Source organism: Otolemur garnettii, unplaced genomic scaffold (genome assembly GCF_000181295.1).
Source record: "Otolemur garnettii isolate 467f Iridium unplaced genomic scaffold, OtoGar3 scaffold00014, whole genome shotgun sequence".
Classification (NCBI taxonomy): domain Eukaryota; kingdom Metazoa; phylum Chordata; class Mammalia; order Primates; family Galagidae; genus Otolemur; species Otolemur garnettii.
The window spans coordinates 26,688,330-26,715,719 of NW_003852409.1; the positions used below are offsets into that span (position 1 = coordinate 26,688,330).

Below are 27,390 nucleotides of genomic sequence, written 5' to 3' on the forward strand. Positions count from 1 at the left end.
GGCGGAGGCAGGAGACTCACTTGAGCCCAGGAGTTGGAGGTTGCTGTGAGCTGTGATGCCACAGCACTCTACCCCGGGCGACAGCTTGAGGCTCTTCAATAGTGTCCTTCAGTAGTGAATAGATACTGAGTATACTCATATAACAGAATACCTACAATGAATCACTGATACACATGACAATATTGATGAATCTCATGTGCTTTTTGCTGTGTGAAAGAGGACCGTCCCCAGAAGGTCATACAATATGAATACATTTTTATGACATTTAGGAAAGGCAAAACTATAGGAATGGAGAACACATCAGTCACTGTTAGAGGGTGGGAGTAGCAAGAGGGGATGGGAGAGTCATAGAACTGTTCATCTTTCAACTGCGGTGCATTTGTCAAAACTCATTAAATTGTACATCTAAAAGAGTAAGTTTCACTGCATGCAAATTCAAAACTAAAAAGAGAATTAAAAGATTCCCAGGAATCTCTTAATTTTGAAAAATACACTGGAACTTCTCTAATATATTTTCTTGATTCAATTTATTCGGGAATGGAGGCTGTTGAGTCAGGAGAAGCCCACCCCATTTTAGTTGTGTCACTTTAGGCAAGTTACCTAATCTTTCCAGTTGCATGATGGGGACTGCAGCCCTCTCAAAAGGTTTTTATGAGGATTAAATGAGCGAATGCCTAGAAAGCACTCAGCAAACAGTAAGCATTCAATAAACATGAGTCGTTATTAAGTTTTTATGTATATTTTAGCAAGTTTTTTTAAGTTATGGAAATACAGGATGTTATACTCACCCAAAAAGCAAAACTATTTTAAGTTTATAATGTGATACCCTGAAACCAATACAAGTCACCTATTCAGAGGAAGTTGCCTATTTAAAATACACAGATGACTAATCATTTACATAATCATCTAGCTTTCCTTCTCAGGATTCAATATCATAATTAAATGTTTAACTAATGCATCTGCCTTCAGACCTCGGGCTGTGCAAAAGTGGGGAAAGTGTGTATCTTACACATCACTGCATCCTCCCTGTCTATAGTGGAGTGTCCAGCACCTACAGATACCAATACATGTTTTCTTAACCTATTAATAAGTCAAATATGGGATGAGGGCCACAGGAAAGAGTGGGAGGAACATGAACTTTGGAGTCCGACCGAGCTAGGTTCAAATACTGACCATATTAGTTAATAACTCTCCTCCAAGCTAACCCTAACCCTAACCCTAACCCTTTTCCACCTCTTTATAAAACAGACTATTCTTCCCTTGCAGGACTGCTGTGATGACTGAATGAGGGACTGGATGTGAATGTACACAGCCCTTCGTTCTCTAAACACGATGGGCTTCTACCACAGCAAATTTCTGTCTTATTCTCTCTTATATTAACACATCCAAGAGAGGGTTTTATGGGGAAAAAAATTAATTAAAAAAATATATAATAGAACATTTTTGGAAGGAAGTATGGAGAATCCTCAAAGAACTCAAATTAGACCTCCCATTTGATCCTGCAATCCCATTACTAGGCATCTACCTAGAAGAAAAAAAATCTTTTATCATAAGGACATTTGCACTAGACTATTTATTCCAGCTCAATTTACAATCACCAAGAGGAAACAGTCTAAATGCCCACCAACACAGGAATGGATTGACAAGCTGTGGTATATGTACACCATGGAACACAGCCATTAAAAAAGATGGAGATTTTATATCTTTCATATTACCCTGGATGGAGGTAGAACACATTGTTTTTAGTAAAGTGTCACAAGAATGGAGAAGCAGGCTTGGCGCCTGTGGCTCAAGCAGCTAAGGCGCCAGCCACATACACCTGAGCTGGCAGGTTCGAATCCAGCCCAGGCCCACCAAACAACAATGATGGCTGCAACCAAAAAATAGCCAGGCATTATGGCGGGCGTCTGTAGTCTCAGCTACTTGGGAGGCAGAGGCAGGAGACTCACTTGAGCCCAAGAGTTGGAGGTTGCTGTAAGCTATGATGCCACAGCACTCTACCCAGGGCGACAGCTTGAGGCTCTGTCTCAAAAAGAAAAAAAGAATGAACAAGCAAGAATCCAGTGTACTCAATTCTAATATGAAGGCCGTAGGTGAGCTAATACGGGTGGAGGGGGAGGGTTAGTGGAATGAAGGAGTGGGGAGAGAGAAGGAGGGCAGGGGATGAGGGGTTTATGGCACACCTCTTGGGGGCTGGACACAATTATAGAGGGACTTTATCTAACAAATGCAGTCAGTATAACCTAATTCTTTGTACCCTCAATGAATCTCAAAATATATATATATATAAAAATATTATATGTTAGCTCTCCAGTTGGTCACTAGGTAAAACTGTGTAAGGACAATGGCCACAAAGCAGCATCATATATTATTATTTGTTCCTCACAGTAATCCTTTATGGGGTTTATTATTGTCCTTATTATATAGATAGGGTAAGAGAAGTCCAGAAAAGTTAGGAAATAGTCATGCATACATAGCTGGGAAAACAGAAGCCAGGATCCGAAACTTCGGAGTTTCTACTACAGGTCTTTTTCCACCAAGAGAACTAAGGAACAAATCAAAAGACATATCTATCTGAAGGCTCAGTGATCTTCCCAGTACTAACTAGTTGATAAAAATGAAAATACTCCTGTTTCCACTGTGACCATTTCTAAACGTTCTAAGCCGGTTCATCCAGGAAGGAATGAGTAACTACCACTCCTAGTGCCCCTACTATTTGTCAGGTACTTGCTGAATAATTTGCAAACACTGTCTCTCACAACAACCCTTCGAGGTAGGTCCTTATACTTATATCTAAATTTCAGAGACTTAAAAGAATGAGTTTCAAGGAGGCAGGTAACAACAAGCTCATAAGCTGGCAAGTGGGAAGCTGGTAAGCAAACCCAAGCCTGTTTAGCTGCAGAGCTCGTACACTTTCACTACCCCACCGTGCTCACTTCCAGAAACTTTATGACACTCCTGTGATCATTAAAATCTCCAAGAAGCCAGTCCTGTGATTTTCTTATCCTTGACACATATAGAACACTCAGTGTTTGCCTGAGCTTCTAGAAATTGTCCTCTCATGAGTAACAAAATAGTAAGTGATGAGATATTTCCTTTTTAAAAGTTTTTATGCTGGGTGCAGTGGCTCACGCCTGTAATCCCAACACTCTGGGAGGCTGAGGGAGGAGGATCACTTGAGTTCAGGAATTTGAGACCAGCCTGAGTAAGAGTGAGATCTCTTATCTACTAAAAATAGAAAAACAGGTCCGGCACGGTAGTATGCGGCTGTAATCTCAGCTATTCTAGGAAGCTGAAGCAGTAGGAGTTTGAGGTTGCAGTGAGCTATGACCACACCATCGCATTCTAGCTGGGGGAACAGAGTGAGACTCTGTCTCAAAAAAAAAAAAATTTCTATTATTAACCAAGAATTCTGAATTTTCAAAACATCCACCTTTTAAAAAAATCACCGAAGCTAACTAGACTACACCTTCTCTACTTATCACAGCTAAGTAGTTTTGATGAGAACTGAAGATCTTCATAACTATATACACCAATAGCCATAAGCAAATCATCTTTATTGAGACGAAAGGCACACATAAATAAAAAGTAAGTATTTGAGAACACATGCTTTGTAGGAGCTACCCTGGGCACTTGGAAGGGCTAAATTCATTTCCATTTTCCAGAGGGATAGAAGTCCAACATCATACCTCATAGTTACGTAGCCCATCGGGCTGCAAGCAGTGTCTAGATCAAGGGCGCCTCCTCTGTTACCCAATGGTTCCTCTCTTACAATTTCAGGATTCCAGGCTAGGTCATGCTATGATGTTGCAGAAACAAGTCCCTTGCCCTCTGTCTTATTGTTCCCAGGGACAGCGGTTAGGGAAGAGAACAGCAAAGAGCCACTGTTTCTAAATACTTTAAGGAATGAGGTTTCATATTTAATGTCCCATCTAGAAGCGATAAAAATGCTAATAATAAAATGCAATTACATAAAAAAAATACTGTCATGCATTAGTAAGACTGCACTAAAACTTCTGTAATCCCTCTGGAGGATCAAGCATCTCAAACATATTCATGGGAATAAGGAAAGAGTCGTCAAACAAACATGAATTATATCAAAAAAGCTCTAATGAGCTCACTGGAATTTAATAAGATTATTTTTGATTTGAATTTTTTTAAACACAGAATATTTGGGTCTTGAGGGACACTGACAACTATCCAGTCCAACTCCCTCATTTATAGACGAGGTTGATACAGGTCAGGCACCTTGGCTCATGAATGTCACCTGCCTATCAGTACACACCAGACTCAAACCCAGGTCCTAAAGCTCCTAATCTTTCCCACAACTACTCTGATGCCAGTGAATACTATTGTAATTGATTAACTACCAATGCTTTGAGTTCATTGATCTTAAAGTGACAGAATGCCAATGTTATTTATTCAATATTTTTAAGACACATAAAAATTTCATTAAAGCCAATGAGGTAAGCTAATGGAGCAAAGTAATTAATCCTGTCTAGGTTAGTATTATTATTGTGCTGGGTTAGAATTACTATTGGCATCTAATATGGAAAATATTTTAAATTGTTTGAATTTAACCTTGAATTGAACTCAGTCCTTAAAGGGCAACTCACTGTATAACTAACTAGTTCAAATTAAATTTACTAAGAAAACCCATTTGTGTTTGGAGAAAAAATAACAGAAGCAAAGACTTTCAAGTGTACTGCTCAATCTTTAAAATAGTATTGTGTGACAATAGGACTTCCCACTCCTCCTACCCAACCCCAAAGAAAATTTCAAAATCCAATCTCTCCAAGGGATTTAGTGGCCATCAGCAGCACTTCAAAGAGGACAGAAAAGAGATGGGTATGAATCATGAACAACTCTCATTTTTAAAATATTTTGAAAACAATACTCTTAAAATAAATGCACCTGAATTCCAAGATAATCAATCCCCACAACTCAAATATGAGTAAATGGACTGCCATTTGGGAACTGTTACTGAAGTTTTGCCACTTATAGTCTAAGCAATTTTGTAACACAAAAATACAAATATTCTTCTGGGAAATTTACATGAGAAAATTCTTTCAAAGCTCATTTAAAAGAGTCCACTAGCTAGTTTCACAGTCTTAGCTGACAAAACTTCCTAGAAGAATGAGAAATTGAATAAGAAGAATACTATCCAGAATATAAAGCGCTGAACATATTAACATCTATCAAGGGACCCATAACAAGCATTTGTTAAAGAGGATTTTAAGATTAATAGCTAAAATGAAATTAAATTTAAAGCATATTTAAACTAATCTATCTGTTTGTTTCTGCATACACCCCACGATCTCAAAAACAGTTACTAAATAGAACTTACAGCCCTAAACAATTGTTTGCAGATTCTCGTTTTACAAAATAAAAACCTGAAGATAAATAATCATCACAAAGCTGCACATTGCTGACATCTGGGCCAGATTACATCAAACATTGCCTTCCTGTTCAACACAGCACGAGAGAATAAAAAAATTTTTCCCAATTTAAACCTGTCCCTAGAGCCATAAAGAATGAAAAACTGCCAAGTCAACAGCTTCTGTGCATGTGCATGTGTGTAAGGATGTTGTTTTTGTTTGCTTGCTTTTCATTTTTTTACTTCATGCATTTTCAATGCATCTATATACTTTTCTCTTCCCTCTTTCACCATTCATTGGCTACGTAATGCTCCAAAGGCTTGCACTCCAATTTATTAATGGAACAAGCCTCATATGATAAAGTGCCAAAAGAACTGGCTACTGGTAAAAAACCATTTGAAGGACACCGGCAACTTTTGTTAAGGCTATTGTTTTATAGTTAAATGCCATTCAGAGCAACTTGAACTGGACCTTGCTACTATCAAAGAGAGTAATTCATTGGGTTGCCTGGGATTTGGCTGGCAGGCCATCCTAATATCTATCTGGGGACAACTTTCACCTTTGGCTAGAAAATACTAACACAGAGCTTGAAACTGACCAAAGTAAGAAAAGTAAATACTATGGAAAAGGCTTACTCTGGATTTGCTGTGGCTGTTACTCAAATGAGGGACCGTAACATTTTGTAATAGCGTGTTCACATGTATGCATACATACACATACGAACAAAAGAAGCTGAAATATTTGCCCCAGCTTTTAGCCAGAATATAATAACATTTCAGCCTTCAGCATGATCCAGAATAGTTTTCAAAAATAAAATCTGAGGGAAATGATCAGTTGTCCTCCATACTCTCAAGAAATCTGTTCACCCACTGATTTCAGGGTTGCTTTTCATCAGCAAAAGTTAGGCAAAGGGAGATTTGTGGAGTTTTCAGAGCTGACTTAAGAAGTTTCAAATAATTACCTTATAGACATTGGAGCAGGCAGTGCAGCGAGGGAGTAATAAGACCTTGCGCAAAAAGTGTGAAGGACAGGAAGGAAAATAACAAGCAAACCCTGGGCTTTCTTCCTAAGCTTCAGGACTCCTCATTTTCTTATTAAAAATTAATGTTAAAATATGTATCTTTCCTAAGCTCCACAACTAACTTCCTGTTCTGAATAAAGATAATTTTCAGATATAAATAAACCTACGGGAGAAAGCCCAGATTTTAAAGCATCCGGGAGTGACGAATGGAGAAAAGGAACGTGGTAACCCACAGAAAAATCTCAGCTCAGCTTAGATACGACTCGCAGCTGAAAGTTATCTCAGGTTTGCAGGTCCCGCTCTCTGAGATGATGAACTCATGCTATCTTTTAATGAGAGGCTCATATCTGCCTTTGATGTGTGAAAGACACTCCCAGCTGGAGGAGAGTACAAGAAAGATCTAAAATATTTGCTTCAGCTGCAAACAGCTATTAATGAAAGTTTAGAAAATGAGGTAGCATGGGGGGGGGGGAGTTCCTTTGGAAAAAAGATGACATACTCTCATCTTGTGAAATCTTAGAGGAAAATATTCCAGTAAAATAAAATCTAACTAAAAAATCTTCCCTCCTCTACACAGCAGAGTTTTTTAGCCTCCTTTGCTTAGTCCAGGGTGTGTTCTTAATTCACTGGTAAGTAGGAGACAGGAAAAACGACTCCATGTGATCTGCTATTCACGACACCAACAGTGAGATTCACATAACAAATACAGAGGATATAAAACCTAACAGATTCATCAGCTCACATGGAAGGGAGCATTAGAATTGATTCTTATAAAACCACCTTGAACTGTGTTTAAGAACAAGAGCACTTCTGGTGACATCTGTGAAAGAGGGAACTCAATAAAAATTCAGAGAATTCTCCATAACTCTCTGTACTTCTTCCTGTTCTAAGATTACTATCATCATATTTGTCAAAAAGCCAGCAAAAATAGAAATCTGGCTTTCTTAATCACCTGTCTAAATATATTTTCTAATAATCTAATATATTCCCAGTATAGTGCATAGTTACAGAAAATAAGCACTGAACAATTCCGACAGGTACAGATTTCCTATTTAGAGTGTGGGCACTTTCAATCACTCTTAGTTGGTCTACAGAGTTAACTATTTCCCCGGAATGGACAGGAAGGTTATGGAGGCAGCAAATTCTTTGAGATCTTTTCTTATGATTCCTTTTGATAGAAAGCAGGAGAGAGGCATATGAGGAAAAAAGTATTAAGTTTCTTCATAGAAAAAAAAATTCTGTGTTGCTAACCCCTGAATTAGGTATTTTATATAACATGTTTACGTATATGTGAACAATTTAACAAAGTAGGTCTCGTTATGTTTATTTTACAGATAAGGGAAATTAGGAACATATAAGTCAAGTGATAAGATTTGTCACATGGCTAGTTAAGGCAGAATTTGAATTTTGTTCTGACTAAACTTAAAAGCTTTGTTTTAGAATGTTAGGTAATTAAACATGATGGCACCATCTACTTTCTATGGAAGAAATAAATGCTCTAAGGTAAAGATGTTGATAACAGGAAATTGTGTGTGTGTGTTGTGTGTATAAGCAAATATTGAGACTGCGAAATAAATTATTTCAGCAACTTTCATTCATTCAAGAAATACTGAACCCCTACTAGGGGTCAGGTACTCTTATGGATTCTCTAAGCTGCATCCAAATTCTTATACCCTCTCTAGGAAATTATATAATTTCTCCTTTCAAAGTTTCCATACTCCTAGGCCAATTGGACATTCCTTTTCTCTTCTCACACATGCCTGGCTGAAATCACGCCAAACCTCAGCAGCTTTCAGAAGTGATAAGTCTGCTAGAGTATTTATGTTAAAAATAACAATTTCAACAGCATAACTGGAAATAAATAGTCTACCCTACCAACCAAAATTTTACAAGTGGTGAAGTAGAAAGAAATATGAACTGGTATGAGCAGCTATCCCAGGATGACAACTGACAAATAAGATCGCTTCCCTACCTACCATCAACATGTCAACAGGAAGTATTAAAATAAACTTTGTAAGCAGAATAATGGCTTCCTCTTTATAGCCTGATTAATTTATTCTTTTCTCAAAATTTCAGATGATATATTTACAATAATATAGCCTTTTGGATTAAAGAACTAGTGAAAATACTACTTTCTTCCCTTAATTACTGTGCTGGTTTGAAGAGGCAGCAAATTGTTTAAGGCCTTTTCTTATGATTCCTTTTGATAGCAAGGGAGAAGAAACTGCTTAATCTTCTCATGCCTCCGTTCCTCAATAAGTAAAATGGAGAGACACCCTCGTTGCCCCTTCAGCTTGATATGAAACTAAACTTTGTTAAATAAAGCTCCAGAATGAATGAGTGGGTGCTGAGTACCATCCAACACATGGTAATTCCTCAATCTGAGTTTCAAGTTCTTATTCTATATTTGAGTGACACAACATTGATGAAAAGAGGATTAAATCAAAGGTTCTGCGCAGAGAGGGGAAAGGCAAGAATCAGTCCTATTAAAAAACGAAAGGGCAGTTATTTTTTTCTGTCTTTTATAAAGAAAATATTGAGAGAGATTTCTGATGCATCTACCCCAGCAGCATATTTGGAAGACGTGTCTAGTCCAGGCCAGAGTGCTGCTTTTGGAGTGAAGGGCTATCGCCATGCTCTAGAGTTCAGTCTCCTCGGCACATACATAAACACAAGTGCACAGCGCCTCAACGCTGTTTGTCCCCTCGGCCTCACAGCTCTGCCAGTTGGCAAACCCAAGCCAGGAAGTTGTCAATTCCAATTGCGTTTAGGCCATGTAGTCCTATTAAAGAAGGCTTGCTGGTTAAGGGGCGTCCTCTGTTTCCAAAGCATGGGAAAAAAAAAAAAAAAGGCTATGCTTAGATTGGAGCTGGCAACTTTCACTGACTAGAGTTTTCAAGGAGCTATGAATGAGTTTAACAAAGGAGGTCTGTGGCTAGTTTCTGGCTAAAGTCCATGTCAACAGTTTTTAAGGTCACAGGCCACACTAACTAACATTTATTCCCAGCAGACCCTGTTCTAAACACAAGCTGTAAGTAGTACAAATTTGGAATTTTTCTGTAATCCCTTGAGATATTCCTGATCCTTCCACATGTTTCTGCTCAATTAAAAACAATTCTCACTTTGCACCACAAGAGAGGCCGTGCTCAACAATCTCAGTCCATCCTTAGGGTAGATGAACAAAAACCTGGCAAATCAAAGGGCTTGAGTGGGGAAGGGAAGGAATTCAGCTGGATCACACTGAAAAGTGCAGACAGCTCCCCAGGGGCTCGGTTTGTGAAAGCATAAAACAGGTTATGACAGAGATCCTGAGGCCATAAAAAGCAGGTTTGAGGCATGCATTGGGAATAGGCTCCTAGTCACTTCACAGAAATGAGATAAAAATTTCTGAGAAAATTAAAAGGTCAATGATGTGATTGGAGAATAGTGATAATGTGCAGGAGAGATGCTATACATCCCACTGTAAAATTAATGCAACTGTTTCTCAACTAAGACCAACTCTTTTAACATTTCTGAAATCAAAATGTTTTAGGGACCAATCTAAAAATGTAATACAGTCATTTTCTCCCCCTGAAAATGTTTCATATCACTGGTGCATTTTATAACTGACAGTACTTTTAAACCTTGCAAGGTAATATGGAAATAACTACCTTGGATTGTGCACCAAAGATATGCCATGTACTGTGTGTATTGTGTCTGTTAAAAAAAATTTACTTAATCCATAAAGTTACTGCTGGACATATTTTCCATTTTACAGATGAGAAAACTGAGGAACATAAAGGTGACTTATGTTCTTAGACATTGTAAGTGGCAGTATCAAACTTGGAATATGAGTCTGACTCCAGAGCTCAGATCTGTTCCACAAACTTAGGGGAAAACATACACTAAAGGATCAGTGATCATTTTGCTGGTTAAAATGGAATCATGAGAGTTAGAAGTATAACAGTGATAATAATTTTTCCAAGTTAAAAAATATGTAAACATTGGTCCAATGAATGTTTGGATTAAGCTTGATAGAATATAATTGCCAGAAGAATCACTTCATTAAAGAGATAAAAGATGTAAACTTAAAACACTTAAAACACTACCTATTCTCATTGTTAATACTTTAATACCCAATCGCTCAAGTCATTTTTTTCCTGTGTATTTCTTATAAAATAGAGGTCATATGCTATTCAGAAATTTACCTACTGCTTTTTACTGTATAACATTCTATACTGGAATAATGGACATTTTCTGTATCATCAAATGATCACCAAAACAATTTTAATGGCTGCTTGGTATCTAACTGAATTTAGCTATCCCCCTATTTCTAAGCCTTCAAATTGTTTCCAATTTTTCATCGATTTCCAGGAATGTTTAACCATTTTATACCCTGACCAGTATTTATGCCAAATACCTATTTCTCTGCCACCAAGTGTCACTTTCAAGTTGTTGGGAGGTAGGCTTGTGTACACTTCATTACATGCATGTCCACACAAATCTCACCTATGACAATGATATGTATACATTGGTTTACTTTTCTACTAATAACTCCTGCCCTAGATGATAATGTGAGGTGTCAGTAACTGTATAAGACCCTTTACCTGTATTATTTCTAATCCTCATAAAGTAGAGAATGAGGAAATTAAGGCCTAGAAAAAGTAAATGAAGTACCCAAAAGCTCACATCCAAATCAGGACTGAGACACAAGCCCTGCTCTGACTATAGACCATGCTCTTTACTCCATGCCACCTTGCAACTCATTTTACCCCTGAGATAGGATCAATTATGCTTTCACAACTCCAGAGACTGCCTTTTTCTCTAGTAACAGCTCTATAGACAATGCGGCCAGATTAATCTTTGAGGACTTAAAGAAGGACAATAATTATAATTCCTAGACTTCACAGGCTTTGAGAAAAAAATTGCACATGCTGGCAAGGAGCATGTACTTCTTTAAAAAGCAAACAGCAAGAGGTGGCAGTATGGTGCCACAGAATGCTCACATGCAGCTTGCACAACCATAAAATGGTGTAACTACTGTAGAAAACAATCCTGTGTTATCCCAATAAAGCTGAAGATACACACATCCTGTGACATAGCTATTCAACTCTTTAGGTATATACAGTACACAGAAGCAGCTCGTGCCTAGGTTCAAAATGTTCATTAAATGGCTGGTCTGGTGGTTCACCCCAGTAATCCTAGCACTCTGGGAGGATCAGGTGGGTTGATTGCTGGAGCTCAGGAGCTGGGACCAGCCTGAGCAAAAGCAAGGCCTCATCTCTAAAAATAGAAAAAACTAGCCGGGCATGGTGGCTCATGCCTGTCTTCCCAGGTACTTGGGAGGCTAAGACAAGAGGATCGTTTAAGCCTAAGAGTTTGAGGTTGATGTGAGCTATGACACCACAGCACTCTACCCAGGTGACGGAGTGAGATTCTTGTCTCAAAAAAAAAAAAGAGAAAAGTTCATAAATGTCATAAGCTGGAAACAATCCAATGGCCACCTCACTAAATGCAAGAACAAAGTGTGGTATGGCCAAGCAAACTACAACTATAAGAAACAGCATGGACGAACCTCAAAGGTTAAGCAAAAGAAGACTGAAAATAACTCCAATTTGCATAACGCAACTCATGCAGCGTTCAAAAGCTATACTGTATTATTTAGGGGTATACAAAGGTGAAAAAGATAGTATGCTAGCAATTTCCTAACTTAGATAGTGATCACATAAGTATTTGCTATATTTATTTATGTATTCTTATATGGTTGTGAATAAATATATATACATACGTATATTCAATGCCATTTTCTGTTTGCAGGTTATATTTCACAATTTACAAAAGGAAAGCACAAGGTTGCAGTCAAACATTTACACAGGAGATATACAAAGAACTCTGTCAAGTAATCATTGTTTTCTTTAATCTTTAGAACAATATTTAAATTCACATTATCCTCCCTGTGCCTTTGAATAACTGAAACAAAGGATGAACTATAGGTAAGTAAAAACATGTCTATTATAAATCCGATTTCAAAAAGATTTTTAAAAGTCAAACTGTAACACTAATGTTCTTTTCATTATAATCCGGGTACATTTTTGAATATCTTTTATCAAAAATACTTGGGCTCAGAAGTACTCTAGATTTCATATTTTTTCAGACTTTGGAATATTTGCAGAATACATATTGGTTGAGCAGCCCTAATCTGAAAATCCAAAACCAGAAATATTCCAATGGGCATTCCTTTTGGATGTTATGTTGGCACTCAAAGTTTCAGATTTTGGAGCAGTTTGGTTTTGAATTTTCAGATTAGGGATACTCAATCTGCATGAAATCTGAGGAAAAAACAAATGAGGGGAGTCCTTGAAAGTTAAATTATCTCTTCAAAGAAAAAGACCTAGGATTATAATCTCTAGGGAAGTTTAATAAAAAGTACAAAGAAAAGAGAGTAAAACAAGTATTGTTCTCAGTGGTCACGTACAATGGTTTTTTACTCAATTACACAGTTGAGGAGTGGCAGCAAAAATCCTAGCTCAGTAGAAAATATTATACTGCAAACATAAATTCCTTGAAGTCTGCTTCGGCTTGAGGTTGTTTTTGTTTGTAGTGGCTTTTTGTGTTTTGTTTTTTAACCCCCTCAAGTCTTCTTATTTTTCTATGGGAACAGATTTTTCTGAGAAATAACAACAAAAAAGGCAACAAACAACATAATACTGAATTTCACCTAACTTCTTTGTCCATGATACTTTTCAAATAAGTTTATTAAAAATGTAAAGTTTTCTTTTTCTAGAGCCAAGCATTTTTGCTGCATTTTGGGCTCATTAATACATATAAAGAGCTAGTTAAAATACCAGTCTGAATAAATGAACAATAGGACAATTAACCCCACATACAAAGCTCCACCCACTTTACTTCAAAGGCATCCGAAATAGAATGGATTAGAAACCATAAATGATGCCTCTTAGAATTAATTTTGTAATAAATATCGCTTTGTATTACAGATAAGAGATTAAAAATTTCCCTGTGGGTTTAACACTTGTGGATAGAGTAATAGGACAACAATTATCCTTGGTTTTGCCTTAAATTACTGGTAGTTTCAAGCCCCATGAATAGGAAATAAAAACTTGTTTAAATTCCTTTGCATACTACAATGCCGAATTCAAATTCCATGAGTTCCTACATAAAGTTTTTCCCCCCTCAGTTTGCATAAAGTTTCAAGATACATGTAATTTGCTTTCAATATATCTAAAATGAAGATTACATTGCTATCTAACTTTAAAAGTATTCCCTTTATGCTCTATTTTGTACTTTACAATACAACTCTTGCTAATAAAAAGAATTACTTACTTTGAAGATGTAAATACACAAAGTGATACACAGAACACTAAACATTATTTGCCACTTAAAAGACTTTTGAGCTATTTCCATATTTTTATGTTTATTGTTTTCAGAAGCTAATAAACTATTCTCCATTGTCAAGAATGACGTAACTGCTCACAGGCTAAGATAAAAAAGTAGTTGAGTGTGTTTTTTAAAAAACAAAAATACCGAAGTAGTTAGCTGATTGACAAATAGCACTATAAGGAATGTATTTTCTAAAAGACCGTCTGAGCAAGAAATGTGCTTTTAAATGACTAAGAGCTTCCCTCTTCATGTATCAATCTCACACCAATAAATTATGTAGGCAAAAACATTCTCAGGAAAGAATGTTTAAGGATTCTTAAACACAATCCCAATTGTGTTAAGCACAATCCCAATTCAAAGAAGGAAACCCACCCTTAGTCATTATCAGATTACTTTTCTATAGTTTTCTAAATTCCTCTAATAAGAAAGTATGTCTTCATAACCTCAAAAAAAATCTTAAAAATAAGTGGCTCATAACTGACAGCTAGAATTGTGGGGTCTTTGAACTTCAGATGGCACAATGATTTTTCTGTAAAGAGGTACACTATTACTGCAATCTTCCAGGGCCTCTCCGTGAGGGAGAGATGTTAGGATTCCCACTGCTTCTAAAACTGATCATTGAAAAGGCCAGACAACCTAAATTCACACTCTTTCTGTATTCACAAATCTATCTTGCTGTTAAAATAAGAGTGTAGCCTAGAAGCAAAGGGCAATTTTAGGTGTGAGGCATATTTTGAGTCATTTTCTTTTCTACCTCCCACCCAGTGAAAAGCAAAGATAAGGCTCACTCAGATAAATGCCTTTTGCTTGTTGCTGTTGAAGGAAAAGTGATTGGCTTGCAGGGAGGTCCAAGAAAAATTGCTGACACTCAAACTCAACCAAAAAGCACCCACTGGCCTTGCCTACAGAATGTTTTTCCATTTCCCCAAAAGGGTCCCTCATGCATAATTCTTAGATTCTTTCTTTAAGAAAGCAGGCTCAGTTTTATTGGTTTTTCCACCTAAACACACTTTGCATCAGATTCAAATAGAGCTGATCATTTTCTTTACTCTATAATCACATAGGCAGATCATTCGTATAGATTACCATGATGCTAGCCCACAGGAAATGTGACTCCTTGATGCTAATTGGGGGATACTGAGTCTTGAAAAACATTAGTTCCAAGTGGCTTTGGGCTCGTTCTCCTGAGTTAGAAGAAACACTGCTGTATCATAGATAAAATTGCCCTTACCCAGGTAAAGACAAAAATCTTCCCATGTCTTCCAGGTTTCATTTTCAACATTTATTAAATGAAGATGAACTGTAGTACATTATTTCTGAATGCTATGTAAATTTAGCTCTGAGCTCATTCTGCAAAAGCAAACTATCCATTATGTCTTTTTAACTAAAGATAGATAGACAGACAGACATGAGAGAGAGAACCTTTTGGAACTGGTGAAAGTTGGTGGTGGGAAGATAGAAGCTGCAGTTGAGTATGAACTTTGGGTTGAATTTTGGATTGCGGACTAGATACCTTCACTTTCTCCTTTTAAGATCTTGGGCAAGTCATTGTATTTCTCTATTCTCAACCCCTTTATCTCTACAATGATGACAATTTCATCAGGTTGCTGTAAGTACACATGAAAATTATGTAAACCACTAGGCATATTAAATAAAGGTTAATAAATGCTAATTTCTCCCTTCCTCTCCAAATCCTGGGTAGTCAGTTGTCCAGACTTAGTGTCTGTCCATCTCCAAAATGGTGAAAACTTTAGCCATCAGTGCCATCGCTGGGGGCAGGAAGATAAGTGAAGCACAGGCAAGAGAAGCAAAAAAGACAAAACTGCACTCCTAGAGTTCCGAGGGTGGTTTTGCTGGCTGCCCTGTCTTCATGAGCATTGAGACAAGAAAGTGTTCTGTTTCTAAAACAGAATGAGAAAATAGCATGTCTCTTAGAATGTTTGCAACTTATTCAGTCTCAAAAATAAAAAATTTCTTTTAGCCAAAGTCTTCAGAGTTTCAAATACTCTAAAACCTGGGGCTCAGGTTGCTTGAGGGAAGGCTATGCCAGGATGGTTTCCCCTGAAAAGGCCCAGTAGGAGAAAAGGAGCTTCCTCCTACCGTGGACAGCCTGAGGCTGGCTGCTGGTCCCAGCCCATGGCCGCTGCTGCAGAACACACCTGTCTTTCCACCAGTACAGCTTCCCAGCCCCTAAACCAACCTCCAACAGCAGGCTGCTAGGAGTGCAAGAGCAGTTTTAGTTATTTCCCTTTCTTCTCTTCAAAGGTGATTTTCTTTAAACTGTACAGCTTGTTACATTGTTGAGTTGTGGCTCCCAGAGGATTATAACATTTCTGAGCATGAAGGCATCTGTATAGCAATAAAACATGCAACATTCCTCAACTGCTTCATTTTTTTTTAATTAAGAATAAAAAGTTATAACCTCCCACAAAGTGATGCTCAGAAGAACACACCGCCTCCACCTCCCATACCCCCCAAGTAAGCCTTTCAAAATAGCAAAGAACTCAGAATGGGCCCTGAGCCTAACTGGGGCCTCCCAGGCCCATAGGCTTCTGACACCAACACGCCCCAGGATCCACAATGGATGAATTTATAATCTGCCACAGCAACAGGACCTTCTCCCAACTGACCATCCAGAAATCAGGAACGACATAATAGCTTCTTGCTTTTAAGGGGAAGAATTAAAAGGAAATCAAACCGCTCCAGAGGGGCAGAAATACTCAAAAGGCAAAGGAAAGTCCTCTGCTAAAAAAGTATGAAAAATCCAGGTTTCCAGAATGTCATTCGAGGCACTGGGAAGAAAGGCTGATTTCTCCCAGAGGGACCCCAGCTTTGATGCCCAACTGCCCTCAACCATCAGGCTGTGCATTTTTGTATAGCAGGGTACCCTCGGGCGAGACAACCATAAATAGCTTAAAACAAGAATAGGAGATTCCATCTGTTTCTGGAATATCTCACCAGCACCTGCTTTCAAGGTAAAAATCTGGAAGCTGTCCCCACAACCTTCCCCCCCAATTCCCTCCCCCACCCTGCAAACACTTTAAACGAAAGCAGCAAACACACAATCCAAAAGGGCTTCTGCCACCGCACCTGCCTGAGGAAACAGGGCCCTTTCATTCTTCTCCTGAATTGTACATGTGGCTTAAAAACACTGGAGCAGTCAGAAAGGGAAGCCAAAGATCTTAAAACCAGACTCCTTTATCACTTCTAGCTTCTTATTTGCTCTCTGAAAACTGAACTTTTGTGTGTTTAGAGGAAAATGAGTACAAATGCAGCTAGAAAAGCATCCAATGGCTGTCCCAACCACAAGGTCAGAAGTGCTCTAGAAAGAAGATTCTCACTTAACACTGCTGGCATTTAACCACAAGTCTGTAGGCTAACTGGCATGGAATGGAGGACAATCTCTCTCCAACCAGGACCCAGGAACATCAAAAACAACAAAAAACAAAAACAAAAACCCTTAAGTTGAAGTTTGAAAAATCCAATCTAAATCTGAGCGCTACTCCCAGAGGGACATGCCATGTTCCCTGTAACAATAACCAGGAAAACCTATGCATGTTTCACGCACAAAAAGCCACTTTAGTCTTTGTCTATAAACACTAATATTTCTAATGCCTGCCCCAAAGCGCCTGACAGCTTTCCATTTACTTTGGGATAAATCTAAAATCGGGAGCACACACCACAAGCACTTCTACAATCCACAATCCAGCCCCAAGACTTCCCTGGCATCCTCTCTAGCTACGGCTCCCTCCTTGGCACTCTCAGCATTCTTTCATGTCGTTTTACTTTTCATTTCTCAGGGCCTGTGCACACCAGTTCTCACTGCCTAGAAAGTTTTTCCTCCATTCTCCTCCAGGCGAGCCTCTTCTCATTCTATAAGCCCCAGTCCAACTAGAATCCATCAGTAATACTTTCTCTAGTTTTCCAGTTAGAAATGGGCACTGCCTAATCTGTGACCCCAAAGACCCTTGCACATACATATTTTTCAAAACAATACTTATGACAATTACTTGTTTATATATTCCCTTTCCAAAGACTGAGTAGCTCCCGTGAGAGTAAGGGCAGCAAACGAGAAAATGAGAGGTAGATATCAAAATCAGAGGTGGCCTATGAACAGTACGCCTAGAGGCATATTCGATTATATGTTTGACAGAACTTGCCATCTTCATTTTCTAACACCAAATTCAGAAAGTCTATCTCTTCAGAGCTTGGATGAACATGGTATCTGAAAGGTTTTCAAATGGGGAGCTGGAGCTAGATCTTTCTTGTCTATTTTAAGGAAGACTGGAGGTAAATAAAGGCCAGACACCAAGGGTTATATATTGCTTCTTCCAGGTATATACTAGCTACTCAGCTACTTTTTAGTTAAATAAAAAAATTTAAAAGTTAAACTACAAATATTTTAGATAACATCTTGATGAAACAAATTATTTTTTCCCAAAATGCGTACCAAGTTTCAGTTTTATTTAGGTATAAGGATAGTTACTCAAGCTTTCTCAAGAGCTTAAGTAAGATCCCTACAGAATAAAGGAGAAAATCGTAGAATATAAATATCTGCAAAGTTCCTTTATAAGGACTAAAAAAAAATTAATTATGTATGACATATCTCCTATAACCTCCAAATAACAAATTTATAGCTTTGACCTTCTGTGTTCCTTCTGTTGATCCAAACCCATAAATCGGCTAGAAGTAGCTTATCTCATTACAGTTCTGGCCCAGAGAGAGTGTGTGCCATTTTAGCAAATCAAAAGCCATGAAACAATTCAAATCCTAGGTCACTTTGGTTTATAATACTGAAAGATACCACATCAGACTCACTCAATGCAATCTGTAAATGCTAAAATGCTTCCACATTCCTGGGTTTATTACCAAAGAACAACTAACATACCCATAACTATTATTCTCCCAGATGGTGTTTTAAACTTAATATTAACTACCATCCAGCAACTACTTAAAGAATACAGTGAATCTCAAAGAGAAGTAAAATCTTTTAATGGCAGGAACTAGTCCACTGTGAGAGGAAGTGAGGAGTTTGACTTTACAGTGGCATTTGTGCTAATGAGACATGTTTATACTCTAGTATGACTATGCTTCTGTCAAGATTAGTGGGTGGCAGGGGTTCAAACCCACCTTAAAATTAAAAAAATAAATACACATGAGCTTGTTTCCGGAGGATTTGTTCCTTCATAAAACAAGCCTTACTAAGCACCTACTATGTGCCTGACAGTCTTCCATAAAGTTGGAACACAATTATGTGTGGGGTGGGGGGACATAAAAATTCCCAGCCTTCATGGAATTTATGTCCTAGTGGGGCAGGAACAGAAAAATAAAAATGAACCTATTATTAATAAATTATATTATCTAAAAGATGTCTAAGAACTTCTCATTGTGCAATAAAGTTTAAATTCAGAATACAGACAGCGTAGCCACTGAAAGACAAAACCTGTCATTCAACGTTGATCTCCACTGTGAGATTCTCAGAATTAGTATGAATTGAGTTTGGTAATATCAACCATACTTCTGCCAATAATCATATTTCCTATTTCCTCTTTGAACTAAGGAAGCTTAGTCCCATGAAGCTTGTCCTCTCATTCAAACCCTTTAGTGCCCTACCCTTCATTTCTTTTCTTAACACCATGCACACTATATCTTGGTCAGGCACTACACTACGTGTTGAAGTCACACTGTTGGTTAAGACGTAGTCTTTACCCCTGAAGAGTTGACTTTCCAATAGGAGAAAGACAAAGGAAGATCAAAGTTTAAGAATGTGTAACTGAAGTATGTAAAGCATGCTGAGTGTGCCCAGAGAAGGGAATGATTACATCTGCCTGGGGAAGGCCACCCCAAGGAGGTACCTATGCCTAGTCTGGGATGTTGGGTGGACACGTGAAAGCACAGTGGCTCACATGGGCCAGGAAGAATATAAGTTTGGGAGATCAGGCAGCAAGGAAGCAAAGCTAAGTCTTGGAACAGCAGAGGCTGTATCTGCTCAGATACCATTACTTGGAGCTACGACCCCCATGAGAAGAAATGGAAAGCAAAGGAGAGGTAGCTTTACCAGCAGGCGAGAGCTGTAACTGTGAGCACACAGTGAAGGGCAACTAAAGAGAAAGCATCTGAAGAAAGCAAGATCAAGCAGCAGCAGAGGACAATGCCAACCATCTAACCTAGACACCAACTGTGCCCTTGTTGTCCTGGCAGACCTCTCTGCTCCCCATCCGACATGCTGCCAACCAGTCCTCCAGGTTTAATGGTGGATACTTCCATTTATATGCTGGTCCCAACCTAGCAATGTTCCTGAACAGAACACAGGGGAAGGGCCACTGCGGGCGCCCTTATACATGCACAAGCCGAATAAGATAAAGAGCGCTCCCCCTACCATGTCAAATTCCCATAAAATACACATTCCAGAAGTCATACAGGACTCTTTATTTTTAACCACATTCACTATCCTCCGGCACTGGAAAATCAATAGTAAGAAGACACCAGGCCCTGGGATCACTCTATGCATTATAGATAGCACACTGTAGTGTGATCATCCATCTCCCTGGCTAGTGTGGGTCCCCTTGAAGGGCAGGGACTAGCTAATAGTAGCATTCAATTAAGGGCTGACAAACAAATGAATTAACCCACTGAATTTTTCTCCATAGTTCCAAGCTAGACAAACAGATAGAATAAACACAATTGCTGCTATTTTTCATTCTAAATGATGACAGCATGAAGGCTATTCAATTGGCTTCTCACAATCCAAAATCCATGATCCTATCTATGTAGGCACGTAAAGTCGCACACCAGAATGAGATGAAAACAGTTGTAAATGTGAGTTTTTAAATAAAGTTTTCTACTTTCAGAAATTTGCTCAGTGAGTGTGACAGTGACAGTTTAGAGTTCACACACACATATACTCCCCACCCACATTGGAAAGAAACATCAAAACCCAAACATAGGGGAAAAAGTTTTTGCAAAATTTCAAGAACTCTGTTCAAGCCCCACCATCTCCAAATGAATACACACAGGTTTGAACTGAAGGGGTCCACATATAAAGGGAATTTTTTTCAATAAAAAGCACAACTAGCTCAGCTCCCTTAGCTCAGTGGTTACAGCACCAGCCACATACACATAGCAGCCACATACACCAGCCACATACACATAGCAGGCGGTTTGAATCCTGCTAAAAAACAATAACAACTGCAACAAAAAAATAGCCTGTAGTCCCAGCTACTGGGGAGGCTGAGGCAAGAGAATTTCTGGAGCCCAAGAGTTTGAGGTTGCTGTGAGCTGTGATGCCATAGCTCTCTACTGAGAGTGACATAGTGAGACTCTGTCTCAAAATAAAAAAAAAAAAATAATAATAATAAAAGGTACAACTGTGTGCCTGCCTCTCCTGTCTCCCTTTCCCCCTCCTCTACCTCTGTCACCCCGGGATGGCAAAACCAACTCCTCCTCGTCTTCCTCCTCAGCCTAGTCAATGTGAAGAGGTCATAGTGAAGATCTTTATGATGATTTACTTCAAATGTGAATATAAACACGTTTTCTTATGATTTGAAACAGACTCTCACTCTGTCGCCCTGTGTAGAGTGCCTCGGTGTCACAGCTCACAGCAACCTCAAACACTTGGGGTCAAGCGATCCTCTTGCCTCAGCCTCCTGAGTGCCTGGGACTACAATTGCCCACCATGATGCCTGGTTAGTTTTTCTGTTTGTTTGTTTTTTCTATTTTTAGTAGAGATAGAGTCTCACTCTTATTCAAGCTGGTCTCAAACTCCTGAGCTCAAGCAATCCACCCGCCTCTATCTCCCAGACTGTTGGGATTACAGATGTGAGCCACCACACCCTGACTCTTAAGATTTTCTTAATAACATTTCCTTTTCTCTAGCTTACTTTACTTTAAGAATATGATATATTATACACATAACATACAAGTTATGTGTTAATCAACTGTATATGTTCTCAGGAAGGCAAAAGGTCAATAGGAGGCCATTTATTAGAAGGTATGTCTTGGCAGAGTCAGAAGTTATATATGGATTTTCAAGTGGGAAAAGGCAGTGTAGCCTCCATGTTGTTCAAGGGTCAGCTATATAGTATGCAGTGTCCTGGCCAGGGCTGAAATGTAACAAGGAAAAAGAAAAGGGAAAAAAAAAAAAGGCACACTGTTCAATCAAAAAGTAAGTAATTGTTTATATCAAAGTCTACTCCTCTGGGCAAGTAATCCTAGGGCAAGCTTGAGCTTGGGAACAGCTGCACACCCATAATCTTCCAGAGCAGCCAGGTTGTGCCCCCTCCTACAGTCTCACCAGCAGTTATCCTCTGGTGCCCAGATTACAAATGCTATGCTTGGTGCAAGGGAGAGTTGACTTCAATGACTAAAAATAATAATAAGATTTCCAGAGAAAAATGCAAACGTGTGTTAAGTCCAGGCTGAGTCAGTGAGCAAAGAAACTTAAAAGTCAGCCCTTCCTCCCCTACAGTGTGAGGGGTGGGGGGCAGGAGAATGGGGGTCTTCTCTTGGGGAGAAGAAGAAGAAAGTGCAGAGAGGGGTACAGCAGAGAGCTACCCTTTCTGGAATCCATAGAGGGTCTGGCCTTTTATCCCCAGGCCCAAGCCCTAGACTGGGGGCCCGGGTTTTGTCATGGGCACCTCCCTCCTGCCCTGCCCCTCTGCTCCACATGAGCAGAGAGAGACAAGAGGCAGGCCCCTCTGACACCTACTTAACCAAGGCAGATGGAGAGGAGAGCTGTGGGATGCCTTTACTTCCCCCTCAGGAGGCGCCCAGCAGGAGCCCACAAAGCCAGGGCTCCACAATCGGATTTCCAAACATCCTCCCATCCCAGAACCTCCTTACCCCTCCGGCAGGAGGAAACAGAGCATTAAGCCAAGTGGGGCTCTGGTGTATGTATAAAGGGGATTTTAGGAGACCTGAAGAAGCCTTCTTACAGGATTCTGTACTTGTTTCAAACCTCTACAGAGGTAGTAGCCATGTTGAGAAACAGTTATTCCTTCACTGACCCAAAGGGGGAAAGGGTGTTACTTTAAGGAGGACATCATCCATGTCTGCAAGACGTCCTGAGCTACAGACACATACTTTATTAATAATCTTACATACACAAAATGTCCAAGAGAAAGACTAACAGGCTAATTCCTGACAGCTCCAGATAACAGCAGGAGGGACTGAATGACTCTCCAGCTTCCCCATACTGCTCAAAAGCAAGGGGTCCCTTTCCCGCCCAAGGGACGTGATACAAATAAATAAATATAATTATCTGCAGAGCATAAAGTGCAAGGACAACACAGAGAAGTCCTTCTCCCCAAGTGCAGTGACTTATGGGAAAGAGATAGGAAAATAAAGAGGACAGCTGGAAAATTTAATTACAGAACAACGCAAAAGCTGACACTGTTTCACAGGACGAGCCAACAGCCCAAGCCACTCTCCCTTACCTTAAGATACAGAAGCAGCTCTTCGCTCCTGAAGATAAGCGGCAGAACCCGAATCTCTGTTTGCTGTCAATGTCAGTGAGCACGAATGTAAAGTTCTGGCCAACTTGGCTAACTGTGAGGCTGCGGCAAAGACAGAACAAAGAGGAAAATGAATGTGCAGTAAGTTCCTTGATAAAGTATCTAATCACAACAAGTCATTGAACCTGTAACATTTCCTCTCTCAGTGGAAGTCTTTATAAATGAACTTAAAATTTACACACTTCACGGAAACAGACGTAGAGTTGATTAAAAAAAAAAAAAAATACAGCCTGCAGCCCATCGTAGTGACCACCTCAGCAGTCACAATCAGAGTATCATACCTTCTCCTAATTGAGCTCAGGCCCTGAGGTAGCTCTGTTAATCAGCCCATCAATCCCAAAAGGTGCATTTTATTAACCTCACTTTATAGATGAAGAAATAGTCTAGAGGGCACTGCCTAAGGTCCCAGCTGGTAAGTGTCAAAAAGCTGGATCTTAAACCTAGCTCTGACTCCAAAGGCCACACTACCAGCAAGCTGCTACTGATGCTTACATGGTGTCTCCTCTAGCTCAGAAAGCAACAATTCCAGCAGCAGAATTGAGGTGACTACTACATTCCAGTCCAAAGTTAGACATTTGGTATATACCATCTCACTCCCTTCTCACAACCACCGTGGAATTTACATGATGTTCCCAGCCTACCCAAAAGGAAACTCAAACCCAGTAGAGGTGGTAACTGACTCAAGTTCCCAGAGCTACTAAGGGAAGGAGCTGAAATTGAAATTGGGAAGCAAGAGGACAAAGTGAAGTGTTGTTTTCCTAATTTCTGTATCTTTCGCACTTCTGAATTTATGAGGAACATATTTCATATTTTAGAGGACAGAAATACCAAAATGTCTAGCTTTGCAAGGTGCTTTCTAAGACTTGGAGATCATGTTTTTTAAAAAAGATGATTTTTAAAAAGCTCAAAATTCCTGCATCGATACAAAAACAAACCACACATAAATGTGACATAATTTTAAAATATTAATGTAAAAGTAAAAAGCATAGTACTAATCATACTAATCTAGAAACTTTTTAAAATGTGACAAAATATTTCAAAATCCACTTTCTAAAATCAGTTTACCACTTAGCTTGGATTCCATTCTTTTTAAAAAAATTTAACCTTTCCAAATTCTATTAAGTAAATTTATATTAACAAAATATTTTAGACTTTGACATTGCCAAAAGGATTCATTGTCTTTTACAAAGTATACTCAAGTCAATATACTCGAATTGGTAAAAGACCCATGTATCTATGCTATTACCATCAATTACTTTATAAATTGTCATGAAAAATCACAGTCTACCAAGCCTTTTCTTTTTTCTTTTTTTTTTTTTTTTTTTGAGACAGAGCCTCAAGCTGTCCCCCTGGGTAGAGTGCCATGGCATTACAGCTCACAGCAACCTCCAACTCCTGGGCTCAAGCGAGTCTCCTGCCTCCGCCTCCCAAGTAGCTGGGACCACAGGCACCCGCCACAATGCCCGGCTATTTTTTGGTTGCAGCCGTCATTGTTGTTTTGGCGGGTCCGGGCTGGGGATTCGAACCCGCCACCTTAGGTGTACGTGGCTGGCGCCTTAGCCCGTTGAGCTATAGGCGCTGAGCCTACCAAGCCTTTTCTAAAGGTAGAATTCTTATCGAGGTTATGGATTAAGTTTTCAAACATAGGGTAAACTTTCTTTCTAAAACTCCATTATATAAGCCACAAAGAAAATTAAAAGGATTTTCAAGGTATCCCACTATAAAGGTCAATGGACCCTGCCTGGTCCTATTTAAGCACACAACTCTATCCCTTGGAGAATGGTGAAAGAGTACAAGAAAACAATTCAGAAAGAAAAGAAAGTGTTCCACTCTTCTTATTTAACTAGGGAGGTGAACAAAAACAAGGTGGCAATTTAAAAGCTACGTGGTAATAAAGCAGGTGTAAGTAATGCTATCCCTCCACCTTATCCAGGCAGGGGAAGGAACACATTTCTATAAAAGTTATAGAGCTGTCAAGGGGACACCAAACGCTACCTTCTTATGGCTGTTATGTTTTATCTATAAAGCTCGGATACTGTGTTACTATGGTGATTTAATACTATGTTTTAAAGGGGGATTATATGATTAATTTTAACAAGGTTGAGAACTGAAGATGTGTGAGAAACAAGATTCTAGCTCACATAATTAAAGTGATTGGGGAGGAAAGTGGGGCCTCAGTGGGGGAAGGGAAACCCTGTTTTATTAAATTATTTAAAGCAACAGGTCTGGATGATGCTAAGTTACAAATAAGGTCATACTTTGGTGAAATAGTACTATGTGATTGTACAAAATATGACTGTTCATTATTTTAACCCAAGACTTGGTTTCACTTAGAATGCTTAAAATGAATACTCTCTAAGCAGCAACATAGAAAGGAAAGGTATTGATAGGACAGGATAAAAAGAAAATACCCAGGATCTCTAGGAAAAGGACACAGAATGAATACAACTGGACTAGTGAATTGAGTGTCATCAATTTCCTACTATTTTTTTCACTTCCATTAAAAATACTAAAAATGTGTTTAGCTACACTGTGGGCTCAAAGAATGAATCACTACTCATTTACTTGGTCAAATCCCAACTCAATTGCTTGTTAAATGGACCTTAATTTAGCAAATTAAAAACTATAAGTACTTTAGTTTCTTCATCTGGAATAACAATGAAAAACTACCACTCCATCCACAAGATGTTTTGAGAATAAGTGGGATAAGTGCAGCAGAACCTCCATAGTTGATCACCTCCCTGAATTGAGCACCTCCTTAAGGTGATCTAATTTCCATAGACTGGACATGCACCACATGTACATATTAGTACAGTAGGCCTAGTTCCTTATTTTGACCACCTCCATATGTTGACCAATTAGTTACAATCTTTTGGGTGGTCAACTTATATATCAGTACAGTAGTCCTACTTCCTTATGTCGACCAGTTAGTTACTATCCTTTGGGTGGTCTACAGTACTTAGCATAAAGGCCAGTCCACAGAAAAAACAATTAATAAAAGGATGCAAGCTGTTAGCAACTGTGAAAATTAAAATTCACATTAAAATCATGCATTTGCTTAGAACTGGGGTCCTCAAACTTTTTAAACAGGGGGCCAGTTCACCGTCCCTCAGACCGTTGGCAGGCCAGACTGCGGGCCCGGGGACAAGTCGGCTGCTAAGCAGGACAAGCAGCAGCAGCAAAAATACCCAGCAGGCCATACAAATGTCCTCGGTGGGCAGCATGTGGTCTGCAGGCCGTAGTTTGAGGATGCCTGGCTTAGAATATTCTTAACTGACTCAGAATGAAAGAAGTTGGTCCACCCTCTTTCTCTCTTGTCCTTTGCATTTTTTAAGTAAAGTGTAGTCCTTTACATAACCAAGTGACTCATGTTTGCATTAATGTGGCAAAGGTTCTTTTGGGGGTGCCGCAGCAATTAATTCACCTTTTTAATTCTTGGAAAAGTGAAATACAAGTCATCAAAGCCCCAAGCCAGTAAACGCTAAAATATTTTTTCTTTGGACAATTTTCAATAAGATAAAAAGCCTGGCAGGAGCTAGTTCTGAATTTCCAAGGAATTTATCATTCTCTTTTTTTACCTGCTAAAGTAGTTGAGGGAAGTGTTCACTATTTCTCCTTAAAAATACCTTTAGGGAAAGGATCTACTTCCTTCAACGCTGCAGTTTTTTGTTTACCTCAAGTATTAGCATCCATAATTTCCTCAAGAATCAGAGATTTTGCCATGATGAACACCAGAAGAAACCTGAGAAGCTGTCTTGCCTCTCTAGTTTTACAACAGGAAAACTGAGGCTTGGGTTTAGTGTTGTCTTCCAAAGTAATCAGCACTAGGACAAAAATCAAAGCCAACTTCTGGCTCAAAGTCCTTTCCATTTTGCTCCAGACTGGAACAGATGAAACCCCTCCCTGAGCAGCATTCACTTTGAGGAACTAAGGTACGTGAGAAATTCATAATTGTCTTAGCAAACAAACTATACTTTCCACTAAGCTACAGAAACCAAATTGAGTATATCCAGAAATAAAGCCAGGAGACCAAGGCCAAGACCAGTCTTATACCATGCCCAGGTTAATATGGAAAACCAGGGAGAAAAGCAGTAACTCTGCG

General features: G+C 39.1%; 1 protein-coding gene across 4 annotated transcripts in view; it reads right to left on the reverse strand.

Annotated features, from left to right (window-relative positions):
• The window catches only part of DENND1A (DENN domain containing 1A), a 528,338-nt gene that overhangs the window by 325,669 nt on the left and 175,279 nt on the right, over positions 1-27,390 (reverse strand). For all 4 annotated transcript variants that reach the window (XM_012802455.2, XM_012802453.2, XM_023510504.1 and 1 more), the window contains exon 5: positions 23,211-23,330. In XM_012802455.2, coding sequence (XP_012657909.1) covers positions 23,211-23,330 — 120 coding nt within the window. The remainder of the gene's footprint in view (positions 1-23,210; positions 23,331-27,390) is intronic.